Here is a 24,593-nt window from a genome sequence, read left to right as displayed (position 1 = left end):
TCATATCATAGATAAAACTTTAAAAAAGGGTTAGAAAACAGAGAATACTTTTTTTGTTAAAGTATTTTCTAAAACATTAACTCTGATCTTTGCCTAATATATATGAGCCTAAATGCTTTACTTGAAACTTTACTATTTTAAAAATGGAATTCAACTTTTTATATATTTTTCTTTAGGGCACTAAGTAATTATACTGTGTCTACTTAAATTACTAGAAAAAAATCATGGTAACAATAAACTGTTGAGTACCTTTAATATCAGAATGAACTATCCTCTCTGTTATGTGTACTGAAGGTAATCTTTCATACTTTCTAAGGTAAATAGAATAATATTCATGATATAATAGAGAAAATTATAACTCAAACTACATATCAGCTTTCCTGACCTTCCAACAAAGCACAACTTACAAAATAAATGAGGACCATTACTTTCCTGTACTAAGAGAAAAACAAAACACTTTTTCTGAACTCAGAGAAGTTTGAGGCAATAACCACCAGAAAAAGTGACCAAGGAATCACAGTATGAATTTCCACACTTTAAAACTGTAGCAAATTCCATGACCTCACTTACATGTGGAATCTACAACAGTCAAACGCAGAGGCAGAGGCAAATGGTGGCTGTGCCAGGGATGGAGTGGGACTGAGGAGATGGTGGTCAGAGGGTAGGTACCGAGTTCATTACGAGGTGAATACGTTTGAGCGCTCTAATGTACAGCACGGTGACTGTCATTTACAATAGTGCATTGTACACCTGAAATTTACAGATCTTAAGTGCTCTCACCACGAAAAGGAAGGAAGGAAGGATGGACAGAAGGGAAGGATGGAGGGAGGTAAAAAGGAAGGAGAAAAGAAAGGAGAAAAAGGAAATGGTAACTAAGTAAGATGATGGGATATGTTAATTAGCTTGACTGTGGTGTGCATTCCACAACATATACATATATAACAACATCATGTATATTGTATCATCAGCATACATCAAAACATATCAAACATATAACTTGATGTTTAATATATTCAATTCCTACTTGTCAACTGTAGCTTAATAAAGCTGAAAAAATGTTGTAAATTCTTCCACAAGCAAACACTGTTGAATTTATAGCCCAAACTAGTTCTAAAAGTTGACCTTTTGTTCATGTAAGCAAACAGGAAATAGTAACTTTATTAAACGGAGATAATTTTTAAACTATAGTGGCAACTGGATTTTCTTCCTAAGTACTGGAGTATCCCCTAGTGGACTGGTGAGGAACAGGTTTTTGGGGGGGTTTTTTTGCTTATTAAATTGAACCTTTCAAGTCTTTGATCACAACAAATTCACTAACAATCCTACCCAAAGAGTATCTTTTTTCCCATGGTCAAAGCAAAAGTAACACTTTTTTGTAAATTTCATAATTTCGAATCAAATGGGGGCACTGCAAGGCAGAAATAAATCTGCTTCTTGATAAAATATTGACTTTTTAAAATCTCTAAGAGTTTAGTTATATATGATCATGAATTTAGGGATTTAAAACCAACCTTCACTCAAACTACCTCGCTGATAAATGTCAATATTCCCACTATGAATGTCGAGCAGAGTGCTTCCTAAAGAGCCAGTGGTCACCAAAAAAGAATGTGAGAAACTGGAAGGCACTTAGCAATTATGTGTTTACATACCATATAATTTCTGGTAATATGTGGAATAACAATCACTAAGAAAAAATTTTTAAGGCATCAACACCCTATACAAAATAAAAACTACACAATGACTTTCATATTTTTCAATTAACCAGGCAAAAATCTACTGAAAAAGTGTACAAAGCCTTTACAATCATACTTGAAAACACTGAAAATAATGCTACCAATCTTCCTTCACCCACGGTCTTTACATCTTCTGCTCCCTTTTCTGAAACACTTTTCCCCACTCCTAGCCACTGGACTATTTAATTCTTACCTACCCTTCAATTCTCTACTAAATTAACACTAACCTCCCTGACTAGGTAAAATTCCATTATCATTGCCTCTCATAGCACTACGTATCTCCCCTTACACGAATCTAAGTAATGGCTGCTCATTTTACTAGAGGGTTAGAGCATTCTATTCGCTTAAAGGGTTGTTGGGAAGATTAAGTGAACGTGTGGAAACCACCTAAAACAGTGCCAGCCACCATGTGAATACTATTAGTATTAACCCCATTAAGTCTGTCAGAAATAAAATGTGCTCCTGTCATCTAAGACGATTTTCAACCTTCTTCATCTCGTGGCACACATTAACTAATTACTAAAATCCTGCAGCACACCAAAAAATACATTTTTGCCAATCTGACAAAAAATAGATATAATTTTGATTCATTTACACTGGACAGCTGTTGTTGGCTGTTTTTTTTTTTTTTTTTTTTTTTACAATCTAAGGGAAAAGAGGTTAGTCAGGTATTGCATGTTTTAAAAATTCTTGCTACACACCAGTGTGCCATGACACAGCAGTTGAAAATTGTTGCCTTAGTTTTATTTGGCTGTTAAAAACCACTTTATTATCAGTATTAACACAGTAATAGAGTTGTTTTAATGTTACCAAATTCTTTAACACCCCTTCGTTCAATCAACAATCAAAGCTTAATTCCCTATCCTTTGAGTAAAATTAGCGACTTACCGGTACTTTTAAGGTGGAAGTAACTTGCATAACTCAAAGACTAGGTCATAAAAACACTGTGGCATTCTGCTCACTCTCTCGGATCAGTCGCTCTGGGAAGCCAGCGGCCATATTGTGAGGACACTCAGCCAGCCCTGCAGAGGAGCCCGTGTGGGGGAAACTCAGGCCTCCCACCGGCAGCTATGTGAGCGAGCTACCTTGGAAGCAGATCCTCCAGTCCCAGACAAGCCTTTGGATGATTGCAGCTCGGAGCGGGGACGCCTGACTGGAACCTCACGAGACACCCTGAGCCAGAACCACCAAGCTAGAAACACCCAGATTTCTGACATGGAGAAATCGTGTAAGATCACAAATACATACTGGTTGTTTTAAACTGCTAAACTTTGGGGTATTTGGTTACTCATTAACAGATACAACTAATATATTGTGTATAATATGATTTTTTAAAAAGAGGATAATGATAGTAAATGAAGGAAAAAAAGACACTATCAGAAAAGACCAACAACTCGCCCTCGCCGGTGTGGCTGAGTTGGTTGGAGTATCATCCCATAGACCAAAAAGTCATAGATTCAATTCCCAGTCAGGGCACATACTCAGGGTGCTGGTTCAAGCCCCAGTCAGTGCGCGTGCAAGAAGGCAACCAATCAATGTTTCTCGCTCACACAGATGTTTCTTTTTTTTTCTGTCTCCCCCACCCCTCTAAAAGCAATGAAAAAAAATGTCCTCAGGTGAGTATAAAAAATTTTTTCTTTAAAAAGACCAACAACTCAACAACAAAACAACCCAATTCAAAAATGGGAAAAGGACTTGAATAGACATTTCTCCAAAGATGATGTACAAATGACCAACAAACACATGCAAAGATGCTCAACATCATCACTGATCAGGGCAATACGTATTGAAGCCACCATGAGATAACCACCTCACACCCATTAGTGTGGCTACTATCGAAAAAACAGAAAATAAGTGTGAACGAGGATGTGGTGCAATTGTAACCCTAGTGCTCCATTGGTGAGAGTGTAAAATGGTACAGCCACTACGGAAAACAGTATGGCAGTTCCTCAATTAAAAACAATCGCCACATGACCCAACAACTCCACTTCTGTATGTGGAACCCACAGAATCAAAGCTGGTTCTCAAAGAGATACTTTTACTACTGTGTTCACAGCAGCATTAGTCACAACCGTCAAAAGGTAGATGCAACCCAAGAGGTTCGTCAGTAGATAAAGCAATAAACAAAATGTGGCACATGCAAACAGCGGACTATTACTCAGCCCAAGGGAGGAAATCCTGACACATGGCACAACTCGGATGAACTTGAGGACTTAGGTTAAATAAAATAAGCCAATCACAAAAATACAAACACTGCATGATTCCACCTATATGAAGTACCTTGAGTAGTCACACTCAGAGACGGGGGCCGGGGAAAAGGGAAGTGGGGAGTTACAGTTTACAGGTACAGAGTTTCAGTCCAGGATGACGAAAAGAGTTCTGGAGAGGGATGGTGGTGATGATTACACAGAGTGAATATACTTAATGTCACTGAACTGTATGTTTCAAATTGGTTAAAATGGTACATTTTATATAATGTGTATTTTACCACTGTTTTTAAAAACAGACATTTTTACAGAGAATCAAACAGAATGTGAAAAGATGAAAAATATAATTGAAATTAGAAGTTCAATGGAGGGATTAAATAGCAGATTAGACTAAGGAGCACTCTGAACTAAGTTCTTTGAGCATCCTGATAACCCGAGTTTTGAACTCTGCATCTGATTGCTTATCTCCATTTTGTTTAGTTCTTTTTCTGGAGTTTTCATCTGTTCTTTCACTTGGGCCATGTTTCTTTGTCTCCTCATTTTGGCAGCCTCCCTGTGTTTGTTTCTATGTATTAGGTAGAGCTACTACGACTCCCTGTCTTGGTAGCATGGCCTAATGTAGTAAGTGCCCTGTAGGGTCCAGTGGCATAGCCTCCCCTATCACCCAAGCTGGGTACTCAAGGTGCACCCTTCATGTGGGCTGAGTACACCCTCCTCTTGCAGTTAAATCTTGATTGCTTACCCAGAGCAGTCAGCTGCAAGGACTGGCTGCGTCCACTGACCACTAGCCTCCACCCTCTGAGGAGGATCAGCTGTGCAGGGGCAGGGTGATGGTGCTCTGGCACTGAGTGTGCAGGCTCTGGGGTTTCCCAGGTAGTGCAGGCCAAGGTCAGCCCCCACCTGTGTTCTGCCTGGGGCTACCCTGCACAAGCTATGAAGTAGTCTCAGATGGCTGCTACCTGTGCTGGGCTTGGTGATTCTCGGGTGAAGCCAAGCTGTGAATCTAGGCTGGCTGCTGCTTGTGCTGGGCTTAGGGCCACTTAGCAAGAGGTACAGGGACTGGGGGCTCACTGAGCCTGGCTGTTGCTTATTTGAGAGGATTTAGGAAGTTGTGAAGCATGAGCCAAGACCAGCCATTCATATGGAAAAGTCATGGTTAACAGATTGGGTGTGCTCATAAGTTGGGTGGGACGGAGTCTCAGGGGATCTCCAGGGCAGGGAAAATTGTTAGCCAGCTTGATGGAGTCTCAGATATGGCACCCACAGCTCTGTGGCTCTGTGGGGGAGGGTTCAGAAAAGGGACAATGGCCCCTGCCTGCCTTTCTGTCTGGGAAAAATCTGTCCCCCAGCTCCCAATTTGATGCCAGACACTTCAGTTCTCCCTGTGCCTTTCAAGCTGCTACCCTGGTGGTGCTGGAGCTCAGAGGGAGTGTATTTGTGTAAGTCCATGTGTGGGTTCTTTAAGGGGAACTTCATGGGACTCCAGAAGTTTCTTCCACTGACTCAATCCCTGCTGACTTCTGCAGTCTTAAATTACGGGGACTTATCTTTCTGGCACTGGAACCCTGGGCTGGGGGTGCCTAGTGAGGACTTTAAAAGCGTAAAGAAAATCCAGTGAGAAACAAAGGATACACTAATTGAAATAAAGAACAATTTACAGGGAAACAACAGTAGAGTGGAGGAAGCCGAGAATCAAATCAATGATTTGGACCATAAGGAACCAAAAAACCACCAATCAGAATAACAAGAAAAAATAATCCAAAAAAATAAGGATAGTGTAAGCAGCCTATGGGACAACTTCAAGCACTCCAACATTCGCATCACAAGGGTACCAGAAGAAGAAGAGAAAGAGCAAGAAATTAAAAATCTATTTGAAAAATAACGAAAGAAAACTTCCCTAAGTTGGTGAAGGAAATAGACATTCAAGTCCAGGAAGCGCAGAGTCCCAAACAAGAGGGATGCAAAGAGGCCCGCTCCCAGACACATCATAATTAAAATGCCAAAGGTTAAGAATAAAGATAATCCTAAAAGCAGCAAGAGAAAAGCAGTTACCTACAGGGGAGTTCTCATAAGACTGTCAGCCAATTTGCCAAAAGAAACTGCAGGCTAGAAGGGATAGGCAAGAAATATTCAAATTCATGAAAAGCAGGGACCTACAGCCAAGATTGCTCTATCCAGCAAAGCTATCACTTAAAATTGAAGGGCAGATAAAGAGCTTCCCAGACAAGAAAAATCTAAAAGGGTTAATCATCACCAAACCATTATTATATGAAATGTTAAAGGGACTTATTTAAGAAGATGATCATCAAAACTATGAACAATAAAAGGGCAATAAATACGTATCTATCAGCAATGGAATCTAAAAAATGAACTAAACAAAGAACAGCAACAGAATCATGGATATGGAGAGTGCTTTGATGGTTACCAGATGGGAGGGGATTGTGGGGGAATGGGTGGAATGGGAGAAGAGGTGAGGGGATTAAGAAGTACAAATAGGTAGTTACAGAACAGCCTCGGGGTTGTAAAGTACAGCACAGGCAATGGAGTAGCCGAAGAACTTATGTGACCCATGGACGTGAAATGAACAATGGTATGGGGATTGCCTGAGGGAGTGGGAGGTGCTGGGTGAAAGGTGGCAAAGGGGGAAAAATAGGAACAACTGCAATAGAACAATCCATAAAATATAAATGAAACAAAGAGCACTCTGATGAAACATACAAAATGTGGCAGTGATACAACTGAACATTTGGAACAGAGGTTAAGTAATCTGAGAATAAAACAAAAGGTTCAAAATATATTTTAAAAATGTTAAAGAGAAAAGAATGGAGAAAATAGACAAGAGGCAATATTTGAAGATATAATTACTGAGACTTTTCTAGAACTGCTGAAGTTTAAAGAAGCACAAAGAATCACGAGCAGGATAAATAAGAAATCCATACCTAGTTACTTTGCAGTGAAAATGCAAAATACTAAAGACAAAAAAGATTTATAAAGCCACTAGACAGAATGACATATTGTCTCCAGGAAGAATAATTATACTGGGAACTAACTTCGGGACAGCAATAATAGAACCCAGGGGATAATACTATATATTCTGAAAAGGTTCAACACTAAATCAGATACACGTTAAGGCTATGCACTTTAGCCTATTATGATTTTCAGAGTCCCCTCTGCCCCCACCATCTGAAAATAAACTATCACCATCAAATTACAGCAAATTAATTCTTAACTTGACGCACATATCCAAATCACAGGGAGGGTGTTTGTTATTTTCTCCAGAATATACCTGCTTGGTTGAGTAGAAATGTACATTTAAAAAAAAAAATGTTCTAAAGGTGATTTTGATACACTCTTGGTTAAGGAGAGGAAGACAAGGTAGAGAGGGAGGGAGGGTGTATGTGTTATCAAATATTAAATATGGTGGAATCTAGGCAGAGCAAATGAGAGTTCATTATGCTTCTCTTGCAACTCTTCACTAATCTTGAAACTTTCAACATACAGTTATAAAAAAACAAAAATATACTATTAGAAGTGCAATTCTATTTTAAGATGCTACTATCTCTATAAACATTAATTCAAAAATTTCTAATAGAATATCATGTGTATAAATTAGTCCAAATTGTGGCACTGCTACCTGGAAGTATTCATGATGAGACAACACAGGTTGGAGGTATTTAATCAATTACTGAAACTTACTAACACACAAGTATAAACTGCTTCGTGACAACCTCACCATAAAGGTGTAGGAAACACTCATAACGCTTCTATGCCTCCCTATCCACCTCTTGACTTTGTACTTATTATATTCGTAGTTATTAAAATAAACTATGAAAAGATCCACTGCATGATTATGAAGATAAATTCAAAATATCATTTTCTAAAATTTAGTGTTTCTTGTCTCCTCACTACCCTTCCTACGCAACCTCGCATCAGACCAATAAGCAGGACAGAAACACAAACCCCAGTTCCTCTTCTTCCCCTTTAAACTTCCCCAACCTCTATATCTTCAAGAGTAGAAAAAGTATACTAACAATTTGTGAGTTGTTATGTGCAAGACATGAGGGGTGTCCAATCTTTTAGCATCTCTGGGCCACACTGGAAGAAAAGTTGTCTTGGACCACAGTTCATACATAAACACTAATGAAAACTGATGAGCAAAAAAAAAAAAAGGTTTTAAGTAAATTTGCAATTTTGTGTTGGGCCGCATTCATAGCCATCCTGGGCCACACACTGCCCATGGCCCACGGGTTGGACACCCCTGCAGTGATTAAATTCTGTATCTTTCCTTAAGTAGAATACCTGTAAAAAAAAGTCCTATAAGATTTAAAGGCAGTAAAAATTTTATATTAGCACACTGGGATAAACATCATTTGATGCAATTTAGTAGATATTACGGATCATCTATACTGTAACAGAATAACGTTCTATAAGAAGAAAAAGAACAAAACGGGCCTCGGTCCCATTAGACTTCTACATGTTACCAGTTCATATGCACATTTAGAAACGGGCTGTTAACACCGTGGGAGTGCTCTTCTTTCGTAAATCACCACCCAAAAACTAGGGAGTAAACCCACGCTTCCTTCTTCTTGAAAGAAATTAAACAACTCATGACATTTTAAAAGGAACAGAATATCACCTGGCTGTCCTCCTCCACATTTTATTTGCAAGAGTTAATGCCTCAGACTAAGTATGGTCTGTGCAAAGGGTCATATAAAAAATTAACATCCTAGGAGTATTCTAGTTCAGCTTTTTTAAAAAAAGGTAACTTTAAATGATGTATACAAATATGTACTTTCTTAGATTCTGGAATATCAGCAAATTAAGCAATGCTGGACTATAAATGAATTAGTGATTGATCTGTACCCTGAAATAACTTCTGAAATGTCGTCTGCCTTTTTCCCTATAATTACTTGCATTAGTGTATGCCCTGTCTTTAAGTTAATTTAGTATGAGCTCAGCAGGATAAAGAATACAGAAGTCTTCAAGAACTTAACCTAACTGAGGAAACGGGAATAACAAAAATTATAAGACAAAAGTATAAATGTTAAATAGGATGAGGAGGAGTAAATGCAAAAGAAGTTTTGAGAAGGGAAAAACAAAACAAAACAACAAAGGCCTTTCTCCTTTAAGACTTACCAGGCCCAAAATACATAAAGTAAAAAAAGATAATTAACAAAAAACTGCATGTTTGCTGTGTGTACAGTTTGGTTAAAAATACAAAGTACACGCATGAAAGAGGGTTGAAAAGGGTGCACACCAGATCGCTAATGACAGTCATCTCCAAAAAGGAAGGTAGGCTTTTAGATTTGTTGTGTTTTATTTTTTTGTTTTTTCTCCTGTAATAAAATATACTGTTTTGTAATAAGGGAAAATTAATTTTTTCCTTTCCCTTTAAAGAGATGAAGGAAAACAGTATATAAATGGCTTTTCCCCACTTTTCTGGTTTAAGATGGAGAAAGACCTTTGTATTTAATAAACATTCTACACTTAGACAAACAACATAAAATGCAAACACTGTATGTACCCTTGGCCATTCTTCCGTTGGCTTTGTTTCTAAGCTGTCCAATTAAAACTCAGTGATCACCAAAGCTAAAGTAAATACTCCGGAAAAGATCAAGTTGGGAGCCAGATAATAGGCACCCTCCTATTAGCACAGGCTGTCCCCTCACTGATGTTCCCCTCTGAAGGTTAGCTTTTCTTTGACTGTTCTTCACTTCTGTTGTTTTCCCAGAGATCATCCTCCTCAGAGTATACAACTTTTTTCTGTATTCATTGCAAATTAAAAAAATGCATTTATATTACTATTAGAAAGCTGTACACAGAAGTTGATGGTTACACTGGAAAGCACACTAGGTTAGAGTAAGTCTTACCTCACGTTCCAGCTCTAGCTGTGCTACGTATTACACATTATCTAATTTAGTACGAACAGGAGACAAGAGGATTCTTTTGTGGTAGGTTGTCTTAAGATACTTCTCTTTACATAATACCTGCTCACTGTAAAAAAATTCAAATAATACAGACGTGTAGAGTTAAGACCGAAAGTTCACTTTACATCTCTATTCTCACCACCCACCAAGAAGCTCAAGAAAATACTGAGAGGATGGTGACTTATCTGTTCATTTCACGTCTGCCTGGACCAAGAGGAAGCTCCTCTGGATCTAACAGGCTCTGAGCGTCCCTTAGAGATTCTAGAGTTTGAGCTCAGTGTGGTCACGAGATGAAATCTGGGTTTTCTCTCTAAGGAAGAGGGTCGGTGTGCTGTATGTAACACAAAGAGTGACCCGATATTCCGCAGCCAGCAATGCAACCTATGGGGAGTCATACTGCTCTCCGCCAAATACTTCTAGCTGCCCTCCCAAGCATATCGCCGCACTGCGCCTTGCTTGTCCCCGCCACGTGATGTGAGGCCCCATGACTTTCTTTGGCTGATGAAATGCAAAAGGAAGTGATGTATGTCTCTTCTGCCTGTTTTTAAAAAAGGGCATTAATGGTTGTTTTTTATTTTAAGATTTTTATTTATTTATTCTTAGAGAAGAAGGGAAGGAGAAAGAGGGGGAGAGAAACACTAATGTGTGGTTGCCTCTCGCACATCCCCCACTGGAGACCAGGCCTGCAACTCAGATATTTGCCCCTGCCAGGAATCAAACCGTTGACCTTTCGGACGCCAACGCGCAATCCACTGAGCCACACCAGCCAGGGCAAAGTCTATGATTCTTAATCACCATGCTATACTACACACTATAAAAGTAGAATAATTAAAACAGTGTGATATTGGCGCATAACTAAGCAAATCAAAAGAACCGAAAATCTGGAAATAGAATCAAATGCACACAGGATTTTAGTATATAAAAAGGTGGATAAAAGGTATTCAATAAATGGTTATTCTGAAGTCCCTATATCCCGTCAGCAATTCCAATTCAAGGCATTTATTCCATAGTTACACTAGCTCATGTTTAAATGACACATACAAGGTTTTTCACTGCCATACTGTTTGAAAACAACCTGATTATATAAGTCATCTGTACAATGGAATGCTATGCATATATGCCATTAAATAAAGGCAAGATCTTGATACATTAACCTAAGAATATCCAAGATAAATTAAGTGGAGGAAAAAAAAAAAGCAAGGTACAAAACTGTAAATCCAGGGATGGGCAAAAGTAGGTTTATAGTTTAATACAACTACAATAATAAATAAATAATACAAAGGCAAACTGTGTTTCACATACTTTTGCTCACCCTGTAATATGCATCCATTGGACTTTAAAAAAAAGGACTGGGGCGTACACACGCATCCATACATGTGTATATGTACACATGCACAGTACATGTCTGGAGGCATACCCAAGAAACTGGAACCGGATTGCCAAAATGGAGCGGCCAAGGAAAGGGGGTGGCAGAGACACTTCCGTACCATTTGAATTTTGAACCATGTAGACACTGACCATTAAGTAGGCAAATGATTTACGTTTTGAATCATTTAGCAGCACGAATAAATGCCAAAAGAATACATTGGGGGCTGTCCTAAGAGAAGCTGAGCAGCCATCACGCTCCATACACAGACTGAAACCAAGAAAGCCAGCTGGAAGAAAGGAAAACTGAACAGATGTACGGAGCAAAAAAAGATGCCAAAACCTTGCAGCCCCTGAACGAGAAAGATGGAGTGTGCAGTCTTAATTTCTAATGGCTTACCATTCGGTTTCCATGAGGCCCAGCTGTCCAACGATTCCTACCCACGGCATATATGATCCCCAGTGCACCCACATACAGCACCCCCACCGCCTTCTGGAGATGGCCATTTTGTTATACACAGGGGTCCGGCAGAAGTACGGCCTGCCTGAGTGTGGTTGGTTGGGTAGTAATATGCGTGTAATAATTTATAGTTTTAATTTGAACATGTCACCTAAAATGTCATATGGTGTGCTTGAGTGTGATATTGTTATGTTACAGAATGACATGCTTATGATTTTATAATAAAAGATTTTGTAATAAAAAGGGTGTTATTTGTGTTGGACCCTATATATGTGCACACACATATACACACACATATACATATATACATACAATATACATACATACATATTTTTTCTTAAGGCCCCTACAACTAGCTTACTTTAGAGTGATTCCAAAGGGCCCTTTGTAAAAGAGGAAAAGAAAGATGTATAATTATACCTAAGTGCTAGAAATATCCAATCAGAACGCTGATAACTATAACAAAAATAAAACAAAAAAACTATACATTATACATTATCTATACATCCAGAAACACTGAAATCTGGTAATTAAACCTAAGCACAGAACAAGTCTAAAAACAATATACTACACATTGTATTACAGTCTCAAAATTATCTCAGCCTTACCATTATCATAATTGTTTCTTAAATGTACTTAGAACCAATAAAAATGAGATTTTAAAGATTGGGAAGTATGATATGAATTGAATGTCTAAGAGAGAAGAATAAAGTGAGCAAGAGAAGCTAAAACAAGAGACAGAAAATAAATAATGCCTGAGTTGCTAGAAGCCATCCACTTCCTATTTCTGGGCCAGCCTAGCTGCACCAACTACTGATGTAGCACTGGGACTATGAATTGTCAACCTTAGGAATGTATTTATCAAGCTTAACATTCCCCTCCATGCAAAAACAAATCAATCAATAACTATATGCTTTATCTAGATGCTAACCACCAGTGACATTTCTTTATGTGGAGTAATAATTTCCCTAGTGCCCTATTAAAATATACTAGCAAATTTCTTTTTAATTTATTTATTTTTAGAGAGAAGGGAGAGAGAAAAAGAGACAGAGAAATGTTGATGTGGGTGGGTGCCTCTCATGCGCCCCCCAAAGGGGACCTGGCCCACAACCCAGGCATGTACCCTGACTGGGAATCGAACCAGCGACCCTTTGCTTTGTAGGCCCGCTCTCAATCCACTGAGCTACACCAGCGAGGGCCCAAACTTTTGAAGATACATTTATAATATAATATGTGCATATGCGTATACACACACACACACACACATATGCATTTCTGCTACACATTTTAGTTTTATGTACCATATATACTTTAGATTTTTTTAGAAATTAAGTGGACAAAACATGTGTTGTTACTGCTAATAACAATAGACAGAATTCATTGAGAAATAAGGGTAGATGACCTCTCGCCCTGCAAAGCACCTGTATCCCCACCATGCCTCCTCCAACCAAATGCCTTATATTATCCTGTAATAGAAATGTGATCAGAATGGATAGTAATGATAAACACTTTTTCAAAATAATACTTTTTTTAAAAAAAGCTCTCCAGAAATATGGAAAGTGAGAATGTTGGTAGAAAGTTACTACTGCAGAAAATATGACTGCCTACCTAGAAAGATAATTAAAGGAAGAATTAGATGGAACCCGAGTATAGTAAGACAATAAGACCCAAGACTGACAAAGAAAAAAATCACTATTCTTCCTAAACACTAGCAATAAGCAATTGGGAAACGTAATACAGAAAGATTACACTTACAACAAAAATTATAAAGTGCCCACAAATAAGCCTAAGAAGAAACATCCAAAAAATAAAATAAAATAAGGAAGGAAGGAAGGAAATGTCCAAAAACAATATGAAGAAAATGAAAAATCTTTAAGGACATAAAAGATTACTGAGACCGGCAAAGGGACATCATGTTCTTGGATGTTAAGGACACAGTAATGCAACAATGTCAATTCATCCCCAAATTAACCTATAATTCAGTAAAATAACTATCAAAAATCCCATCAAGATTTTCAAATCTTAAAATCTGATCCTAAGGATCTTCAGAAGACATAATATGTACAAAACAGCCAAATAAATTTTGATAAAGAACACAATAATGGGGAGCTACCCAGATAAGCACATGCATTTTAAGTTGATAATTATTATAATTAGAACAATGTTAACCAAGTACAGGAAGAAATGAAGATAAATGGAACCAGGGAGTTTTTAAAAGATCTGTAAACATTTGAGAATTTAATATATGAGAAATACAGCTCTTCAAAGCTGTGAGAATTGATGAACTATTAATTAGTGCAATGAAAAAGCTTTAACTTGCTTCCAATATCAAATAAATTATGTATGTATACATATACAATAATTCCAGATAGGATGAAGTTAGTAACAGAAAAAATTTTAAAATGAGATTTTTAAGTAATCTTGTAAACAAATATTCATCAATAAGACAATGACTACTATCTGAACAAAATGATTACAATACATACCTAGGGCATGAAATACTACAAAGCTGTTGAAAGAACGAGAAATCTACACACACCGCCACAAAAAGGCCTTCCAGACATTTAAATACAAAAAGCAAATTTGGGAGGAAAAAATTCATACAGTACAACGCCATCTACAAAATGACGAGAAGTATTAATGTGTACATGCTCCTACACATGTAAATACATGGCAAGTTCTGGGAAAATACAAGAGCCACGAACAGTTCCCTCTAATAAGGGAAAATGGATCCAGGGTAGGAATACCAAAGGGGACTTTCTATAGGGACATATCTAGTCTATATGCCTCTGTACTGATTTTTCTTTTACACTGAGATACTTCATACATTCTTATACAACAAGAAATGCAAATCTCAAAAATAATAAAAGCTACTATAACAAAAAAGTTTATGTATCAATCTTTCTTTCCTATAGGAAGCAGATGGTGATACAAACTGTGCATGTTGGGACTGCTAGTTTTAGGAAAATGTTCTCTTAGTAATTATCTGGAACCACAAAATGCTAAGTGACAATCTTTAGTCCTAACTCAGTATTGTTATTTTAATTTGCTGGAATTAGCACAGAGAGAGGAAGGTGTTAACAAAATTGTATGTGTTCACACTACATATCATGTTAAGCCACAGAACATTTTCTTTGACCTTGACCACATCCAGTGAAAGGTTTCTAAACCCTCCCTCTCCTTGGAAAGCAAACCAGGGACTATAAACTGCCTGGGCCTGCTGAGCTTTGTGTTCTGCTGGATCAAAAGCCAGTCCTGGCAGAGTTCAGTGTGGAGGAGGGACCGGCAGCGCCACCACTACAGACTCAGCACATTTACCGCGCTAAGCAAAGAGGGGGAAAAGCGCTCAAGAGAGTTCTTACTTTTTTAAGCAACTAAAATCAAATTTAGCATAGTATTATATTTAAATCCATGCATTATTTGAGTGGAAGTTTAATTGAAAACAATACTGAGAAATTCTCTAATTATAATTAGTATAATGACCACAATTTACATACTAAAATTATGCACCCAAACCGAAAGGGCAGAGATTGGTAACCAAGAGTTATTGTATAAAATATCACACTTCCACACTCACAGACGCACAAAACAAGACTCATGTTCATCAACATCTATTTAAGCAGCATCATTCTTGTGGACAGCAGTTCTATTTTTTTTTTAAGATTTTATTTATTTTTTAGAGAGGGGAAAGGAGGGAGAAAGAGAGGAAGAGAAACTTCGATGTGTGGTTGCTTCCGACGTGCCCCCTACTGGGGACCAGGCACGTGCCCTAGACTGGGAATCCAACTGGCTACCCTTTGGTTCGCAGGCCAGCGTTCAACCTACTGAGCCACACCAGCCAGGGCTGGATAGCAGTTCTATCTAAATTATGCCTTAAAATTCTGTCAGAAACATTAACATCATTAATTTCTACAAAATAACTGAATAAAGAACGTAGAAAATACTCTAGAGAGTTAAGCTAAATTTTTTTTTTAATTCTGCCATATTACCTAAAAAGGAAAGAAAAAGTCCTTGTAAGTTGCATACACTGCAATAATAAACTAAATATACCACATTAAGTATCTCCACAGATAAACACAAGATCACTGGAGTACTTTATTTTTAACATTAACATTCTATAAAACAGTGTCCCCCTAAAAAATTGTTTAGTCTCAAACACAACACCCTCAAAAATAAATAAACATAAAGTAATTATATTTAGTCTCAAAACAAACACCCGAGCAGGTAAGCACCCGTATCTGGATATTCTACACATCTGGACGTACACCCAGATATAAAGGAAAAATAGTCACCTACACAGTTTTATAAGGTAAAACTATTAATAACCAGACATACTGTCATTTAAAATGTGTTTAACTGACAATGCCTATTTCAGAAATACACTATATAAAAGGATATAAAAAGGAGAAAAAAACTGTTCCATAATTACTCACAATTGTTCCACAATCACACCTACTATGTGGCCTGTACTGTGCGAAGGAAGCAAGGTAAAGAAATCAATTCTTACAACCTAGTAGCTCAGAATCCAAGTCATTTATGCAAATACTTATGCAACCAGTACATAGTATCATCAGTAGCTTTCTAACGACCCTCTACCAATACGATGTAATAGATCAACAACAAATATTAGAGGATGTGTATAGCTAATATTTTATACTTTCTTCCACATTCATTGAGAAACATGGCTTAGTACATTCATCTTCTTATAGTAGCCCAATGTACTATCACTGATATCTGGTAAATCTTAGCAATTTCTAAAAAGAAAAGAGAGTAAGAGCTGTAATCTACAACAAAGGAGGAGGAAATATAATAAAAGCCTTCGATAGGAAATAGTAGCAACAGTAAGCCAAGAGGCTGAGACGGCAGTTCAATGTCACCATGAGATTCCAAAGAGCAGTGTTAGTGCCCACCGCCCCTTCGTTACACAGTATGGAAGGCTGAATCTGCAGCCACAGAGCACACTGGTCCAACCTGTCTTACCATTCTGAAAATGCCAATACTGGTCCCAAGATAGGTAGGGGGAAAGTCTAAATATTGCCCTGGTTGGTGTGGCTCAGTGCATTGAGTGACAGCCTGCAAACCAAAGGGTCGCCAGTTCGACTCCCAGTCAGGGCACATGCCTGGGTTGCAGGCTAGGTCCCTAGTTAGGGGGTGTGTGAGAGGCAACCACACACTGATGTTTCTCTCCCTTCCTCCCTCCCTACCCCTCCCTAAAAATAAGATAAAATCTTTTTTTAAAAAAGCCTAAATATCTTTGAATACACACACACTTTTATACATATATACATACCCCATAAGGTAACTAGGCACCATCATATACCAAAATCATAGAATCACAAATAGGTATCCCAAATTCTTTGGTCTCTAATCTTTTTCAATTTTGGTAAGTAGGGTCTGATGGGGTTTAAAAAAAAAACAAGACAGGTATTAACATGTCTGACACAGCACCAAGTGGCATTTTCTTCTCCACTACTTCTTCCAAGAACTGAGGCCCACTCTACGTGTGTCAGCAGAACCAGATGCACCCTCCCTTTCTCCCTGGTATTCACGATTCTCTTAGAAGTGCGTCTCTCAACAGACCTTCAACATATGAACCTTTACGTTGAAGCCAAGGCAAAAATACATCATCTCTTCCTGCCACCAAAAGATGAGATAAAACGGTGACACTTATGTGTACACTAGACTCGGAACACATGGACTTGAACCCATTTTAGGCAGAAGAGTTAACACATTTTTTTCCTGACACAGCTGACAGTGTTTGAATCACCTTTGATCTATTACTCTTCTTAATTTCACGCTACCAGTGGTTCTCAAAGTGTGAGCCCAACCAGCTGCATCAGCAACACCTGGAAGTTTGTCAGAAATGCAAATGTTTAAATCCCACCTGAAACCTGAATCAGAAACTCTCAGAGTGAGGCCCAGCAATCTGTTTTAACAAGCTCTCCACACTAAAGTTTGAGAACAGCTGTTCTACATGATTTGGTGAAACTCCAAATTTACCTACTCCAGAAGAAATCTGTTAAGATTCAGTGAAGTTAACATTCATAAGAATTTTGAAATTTCATATGCATATTATAAGAAAAAGTTCATTTGACTTACAAAGATCAAAATCTAAAAGTCCTACTATAACATGCTTTTAGACCTAGCTGGTGTGGCTCAATGGATTGAGCGCCAGCCTGCAAACCAAAGGGTGGCTGGTTCGATTCCCAGTCATGGCACATGCCTGGGTTGCAGGCCAGGTCCCCAGTAGGGGGCACGTGACAGGCAACGGAATATTGATGTCTCTCTCCCTCTCTTACTCCATCCCTTCCCCTCTCTAAAAATAAATCTTTGAATAAGTAAATAAATAAATCATGCAAGAAACTTTGTAACCAGAGGTAAAAATACAAGGAGGTATAAAAACATCTAGGATGTCAGATGAAGGAAGTTACAATATTAAGTCATTAAATCCTAACTAGCAAACAAATGTGTCCGATTAGAATGAAATCTGTACCTAACTTCACATTTGCATTGGCCTGTGTTTCTGGTTTAACTTCCCTGACGGGAGAAAAAAACATCCTACGAAAAGAGTGAGTGAAAAAGAACCACCAGCCCCTAAGACAAATCACAAGAAGGTAAATTGGCCTTCAGAGGAATGCAGGCATGTAGGCCTAATGTGATTTCAGATTCTTCTGTGATTTCAGATCCCCAAAACTTTCCTACCATTTTGTTGCTTTCTGGAAGTCCTTTAATAACCAAGAGTCACTTGAGAGAAACAGATTTAGAGAAAACAGAGACTTAAAACATAAACCCTGAGACAATTCCACACGTTAGCCTGCTATCATGTTGACAATAGCGGTGTCTTAGTTGACAAAACATTTCACACATGACTCATAATCTTCACAACCGTTGACAATAGCAGTGTGTCAGATAATTTACACAACATTTTCACACATGACTCATGGTCTTCACAACAGTCTTGAAGGAAATAGCAATGACAACAAAACTGCTGTTTACTGAGCACTTAGCGCCGGGCACTTTCATGAAGAGCCTTACATAACTTTATTATTTAATCCAGCAATCTGCTGAGGTTGGAGTTGCAAACCATTACTAATATCAGACATAAGGCAGAAGGTGAATACGATTATGTCTGATCTGAAAATCCACGCTCCCCAAATCTCTGTGCCATGGCAAGACTCAGAGAAAAGGGCTTGCGTTTCAATCCCTTGGCTGACAGCAAGGCGATCATCCTGAAAAGTCGCACAATTCTCTGAACTCTTCTTCATCTCTTAAATGAGAGAATTAATGCCTGCCCCCACCTACTTCAGAGTAGCAGTAAAGATCCAATGAGGTAAAGGCCATAAAAGATCTTCATAAATTCTAAAAAAAAGAACTACACAAATATAAATTTATTGCCATCATTCCCAATTTTGATAAAGAGAACAGAAAAATATATATATAGAATGGGGGCTGGAAGGGAAAAGATGCTCGTTTTTCCTTTGTCTCTTGTTTTCTTTTTAAAGCATGCTGAAGACCCCTAAGGAGACAACCGAGACTTCACAATTTACCTGGGACCTTACTGGCAACTGGGCTGTGACAGCAACATCTGTATCACAACTCAGACTGCCACTTGGCTAAAAACACAGACTCAGCTATATAGCTGTACCTTGTACAGATTTGGAGGTTAATAAAAACCTAACAGCCGATTCCTTTTCCAAGGTTGAGTACTCACAAGAATCAGTGACCACTGTACTAGGTCCCCATAATTAAAAGTCCCTTGCAACAGCCTTCTTCTTCTCTTCTACAGTATCAGTCCCACCCGGGGTGCTACATCTTTCCTTCTCCAAAGATCAGAACATGAACTACAGGTCCAAAATACATAAACCAGACCACACAAAATGATGAGTTTGATTTAAAGGAAAATTTCTAGTATTCAAAACTTCACAAGTTAAGGTTAACCTACAACAGTACTTTCAGCAAATGAGTACGAGAAGTAAGACTGAAGTGCAATCACTCAACTGTTGTGAGGTATGTCAGATATTAAAAAGAAAGGTATTTAACACCAGACTGCTTACTAGTCACAAAACATCAGCTCACCAAAAAGGTTCAACAGAGGAGCTCTGAAAGGTCACACAGTACTCACCTCTTTCATACCAAAAGCCCTATTATTTTTATTCCTTTTAAATTACATTCACAAAAATCACTTCTAGCAAGGCAAATTATTTTAACAACTCACCATATATTAACAAAAAAAATACCATTCTCATCTTCAATAAGAAAATATCACTTCTTTCTCCAGAAGAAAAATCATGGACTCGGATAAACCATCTCTACAACATGGGTACATTTTTACTGATTAACTGTGTACCATACTGCATCTTCTTTAAACCTACATTCGAACTCAGTAGCTTGTCAGACCTAACTTTCATATATAAAGTGATGTGCAAATATCTCACTACTGACATTCAAGACAGAGATTTGTACATTAGTTCTAGAATCCAGATTCTTTCGTGTAAATGTCGAATGACAGATCCACTGAAGGGCTCTGGAATCCAATTCATTCCATTCAAAATCTACCACATGTTTCTAAGCAGTGGTTCTCAACTAGGGGCAACTGTGCCCCCCCACCCCGCCCCCCACCAGGAGACATTCAGCGATGTGTGACTCTGTCTGTCACAATGTGGTGGGGGGTTGGAGGTGGTTGCCAGAAAGGTATACTACTGGCATCTACTGAGTAGAAGCCATGGATGCTGTTCGACATTTTACAAAGCAAAGGACAGCCCCACCCCCTGCAAACACACACACAATAAAGAACTGTCCACCCCAAAATGTCAATACTGCCAAGGTTGAGAAATTGATCTAACAAAGTTCATGAACACCCATCTGTCTAAGAACAATACTCACTTCACCTTTGTTTTCTATATTATTTGCTAATTGCTAATTCCATTGTTTTCATACTGGTCTCTGGCAACAAACTTACCCTATTCCCATCCTTTCAATCATCTTCAAACTTCTAAACTTGTCAACAGAATAATTATCATCTCAGCCAATGTCAAACCTTATAGTCTCTGACTCATCCCTATTTTTAATAATAGTAGTAGTAATGGTAGCAGCTAACACATACTTAGCTCTTAACTATGTGCCAGGAGCTATTCTAAGTGCCTCAGATGTATTAACTCATTAAATCTAGGCTTAATTACTACGTACTCTTATAAGGCCCATTTTACAAATGGGGAATCCAAAGCACAAAAAAGTTAAATAACTTGCCCAAGGTCACACAGATAATAAGCAGCTGTCCCCGACTGGTGTGGCTTAGTTGGTTGAGCAACCTTCCACAAACAAAAGGTTGCTGGTTGATTCTCAATCAGGGCACAGGCCTGGACTGCAGGTTCGGTCCCTGGTAGGGCCGGCATACAAGAGGCAATCAATCGATGTTTCTCTCCCTTTCTCCCTCCCTTCCCTTCTCTCTATAAATAAATAAATAAACAAATAAGCAGCTGAGCCAGGTTTCAAATGCAGGCAGAATGTCTCCAGAGTTCATGCCCTTAATAAATATTCCAAAGTCATCTCTCCTCTTTCACCCTCTACATTAAATCGTGAAGTCCTTTAAGTCCCACAAGGACAGAGACTCTGTTATAGTCACAGCAACATCCCCAGCACATAACAGGTGCTCAAAAAACTTTTGTTTGTTAGATGAATGGAATAACCCTCCAACTTACCCCTCCTATTCCTACTGTCTCCATTCAAAGGCAGTCTTTCAGTATTTCATACTTGCGATTGTTGAGTATCCTATAAACTAGCCAATCAGGTAAGCTGATATAAACTTCTCTGCCACATTTTCCACTACTTCTCACTTAATATCATAAAATCTTAACAGTCAGAAGGTACCTTAACAATCATCCAGTCCAACATGTTACAGATTAAAAAAAGACCAAAGATGGTAACTGACTAAAGCACCCAGCCAGGTGAAGCGAAGACCAGGACTTCATTCTTGCAACTTCTGCTCTGCAATTTACTCCTGGAGGATTTGCTTCACTCCCAAGAGGTGTCTCCTATCGATCCCATCAACAAATCATGTTCGTTTCCACTGTTCTTGCTCAAGTTGTTTCTCCTGACCACTGCCCTCGTTTTCTTGCTCCACAGATCCAACTCCTACCCATCCTTCAAAATCTCTTCCTGCTCCGTTCTTCATGACTTCCTCCTTCCCTGACAATCTGAAGTCCTGAATAAGATGCTAGAGGCAGAGGATCACTGAGGCCTACTGGGCCAAGTTTCATGCATACTAACACTATTCCACAAAGCAAAGCTACTTGGATTTCTTCCCTGAAAACGATTCACCCACTCCTGCCTCCTGTGTTTTAGAAAGTGATTTCAATAAAGACTAAGTTATGTAGCACCTTCATAACATGTTCATTCATATACCTGGAAGAAAAGCTTGCTCACATCTTTAATAGCAGACATGTACTACTTTTTTTTTTTAAGATTTTATTTATTTTTATAGAGAGGGGAAGGGAGGCAGAAAGAGAGGGAGAAACAGCAATGTGTGGTCGTCTCTCGAGCGCCCCCTACTGGGGACCTGGCCATGACTGGGAATTGAACCGGCGAGCCTTTGGTTCACACGCCAGCCCTCGGCCACTGAGCCACACCAGCCAGGGCGATAGCAGACATGTACTTCTCGAATGGCCCCAAACCACTTAGATCTCCTCCAGGAAGAAATAGCTAGGCTTACTCACAAAGTCAAAGCCCATATAACTCTGACACTACTCCCCTGACAGAGCTCCCTGGGTACATCTCTTTCTTTGCATTAGTTCCTCCAAAACTCCATTTCTAACAACTAGTTCACACGTCCTTTTCTTCCTCCTCTTCCCTACATTGTGCAGTACAGAAACCCAGTCTTCTTTTCCTTTATAATTTTCTATAGGCCCCTTCAGTGGAATTCCATTTTGCTACCTCTCATCCAACCTCGACTATCCAGTCCTTCATATAGAAGCCACATCTCTCCCCAGCTTCTCTCAGGGCTTAGGATATCTACATCTCACCAAGGTCAGTTTTGTTTTTTCCCCCGTCTCCACTCTTCCTTCCTCCAGAAAAGCGGTCTCAAAAGTGGTGTGGGGGGGGTGCACCTCAGAGGAAGTGCAAAAGAATCCACTGGGCTGTAGGCAAAGGTATCTATTAGAACTCTTAGTACACTTATTTTTCATCTCACGCTTTCTTAAATTCTATTTCTGTGTACACTGTAAGTTATGTATTAGCAGAGAAGTGCAAGTACAAAATTCATAAAGGTACATTAATTCCAGAAGTTTATGCTCTTTTACTGATAAAAAGCGTATGATCGAAAGAGTTTGGAGACGATTCTAAAAATACCTTGATAACCAAAGTAACAGGGTCGGGACTACAGAAAGGGTGTAAGTACGGATACATGCACACGGAGCAGGAAGGAAAACGTGTTCACGTCCGAAGTCCTAACCATGCCCACCAACCTCTGAGCCCTACTCGCTATCTCGGAATTCTGTCCTACTCTAAAGAGCAGACCTGGGGGATGGTTTGGCAAAGCCCTTCATTTTCAGGTTGGGGGGGTGGGGGGATCAAGAGTGCTGAGATACCACCCTTATCTCTCCCACAGAAGGGTATTTCGGGCAGGCACTGTTCCCTGCCCCGACACTGCTCATCGCCTGACTTACAAACATACTTTATACGACACTGTCTCCTGAGATTCAGTCGCTATTTCCCAATCCCTTTAAGGCACAACTCAAACGCTCCCTTCGCTAACGACCGATTTGTACTAACACCTCCAGGGCTGAGCTCACACCCCACCTCATCCACCATCCTCCCCGGGCCGCGCAGTCCCGTCCCAGGGGAGAGGAGAGTCCATCCACGGTCCCTAAGCCCACTTCTCCTTCCTTCTCCGCCCCCGGGAGCTGCCAGCCAGGCTGGAGACGGAGGGGGAGGGGTGTGACTCGCCTCCCGTGACTGGCCCAGATGGCAGCGGATTCCGCCCCCACTCCCGGGCACCCTTCCACCGCTCGACCCCCAAGGGCTGCCTGTCTACCGCCCACCCCGCCCCAGCCCCACCCCCGGCCTCCCGACGCCCGCACGCCGGCTCCCGGACTCACTCACCATGCTGGGTGAAGATATTGAAGCCGGCCTCGGTGGTGCGCCCCGCCAGGTCCCGCCTGCGGCCGGAGGGCCTGGCTGCACTGCTGCCCCGGATCCCTCGGGGCTGCGGCTGCTGAAGCCCCGGAGCCTCCCCGACGCGGCCCACCTGCTGCCCCATCCCTGCGCTCGCGTACGCCCGCGCCCCCGCCGACCCCTGGTCACATTCCTCCTCGGCTCCGGCCTCGGGCTCCTGGGGCTGCTCCGGTCTCGTTGCCAGTCCAGGCCCCGGCCCTGAGAAGCCGGGCCGCCGGCGGCTCCGCACCCGCACTCCACACAGCAGCCGCCGCGCTGCCGCTCGGCGACTCACAGATCCTCCTGTTCCCTCCTCCTCCCGCGGCTCCGCGCCCCCAACGCCGCCGCCGCCGCCATCTTTAAACCACCGAGCACTGGGAGGGCGTGGGGCAGAGCGTCCCCCGCCCCCCACCCAACCAGTCACCTCCGCTACCCGGGGGGAGGGCTTCCCGGCGGCCCCGCCCCGCCCGCTCGCGCCCCGCCCACGCTGCCCCCGCCTCCTCGCGGGCTGGGTCCTCGAGTGCCCACCTCGTGGGCACGTTGGCTGCTGCGTCAGGTCTCTCGGCCCCTCTGTCCTTACCCGGCACCTCGACTTCCCACGTTCCGCTCAGGGCGCTACGGCCTTCGGGGGTTGGTGGGTGTAAAGCCCTTCCTGTTGCACCTCCACCTGTCAAATCAATCAGTCCAGCTAAGCGCCCCAGGTGCACCGCTCATTAGCAGGCGCAGCTGGACAGAGAAGCACTGGGCATGTGGT

The 24,593-nt window shown here is 40.4% G+C and overlaps 1 protein-coding gene across 6 annotated transcripts in view; it reads right to left on the bottom strand.

Annotated features, from left to right (window-relative positions):
* Nucleotides 1-24,239, bottom strand: part of ABL2 (ABL proto-oncogene 2, non-receptor tyrosine kinase) — a 96,132-nt gene extending 71,893 nt beyond the window's left edge. For 3 of the 6 annotated variants that reach the window (XM_053916057.1, XM_053916055.1, XM_053916056.1), the window contains exon 1: nt 23,789-24,238. In XM_053916057.1, coding sequence (XP_053772032.1) covers nt 23,789-23,945 — 157 coding nt within the window. In that variant the 5' untranslated portion in view covers nt 23,946-24,238. Of the gene's footprint in view, nt 1-23,788 lie in introns of all 6 variants that reach the window. The other 3 variants (XM_053916058.1, XM_053916059.1, XM_053916054.1) reach the window with 2 other exon arrangements.
* Nucleotides 24,240-24,593: the final 354 nt, after the last annotated feature.

This window comes from Desmodus rotundus, chromosome 12 (assembly GCF_022682495.2).
Source record: "Desmodus rotundus isolate HL8 chromosome 12, HLdesRot8A.1, whole genome shotgun sequence".
Classification (NCBI taxonomy): domain Eukaryota; kingdom Metazoa; phylum Chordata; class Mammalia; order Chiroptera; family Phyllostomidae; genus Desmodus; species Desmodus rotundus.
The sequence above is the reverse complement of the archived record's forward strand: the minus strand, read 5'-3'. Positions and strand labels throughout refer to the sequence as shown.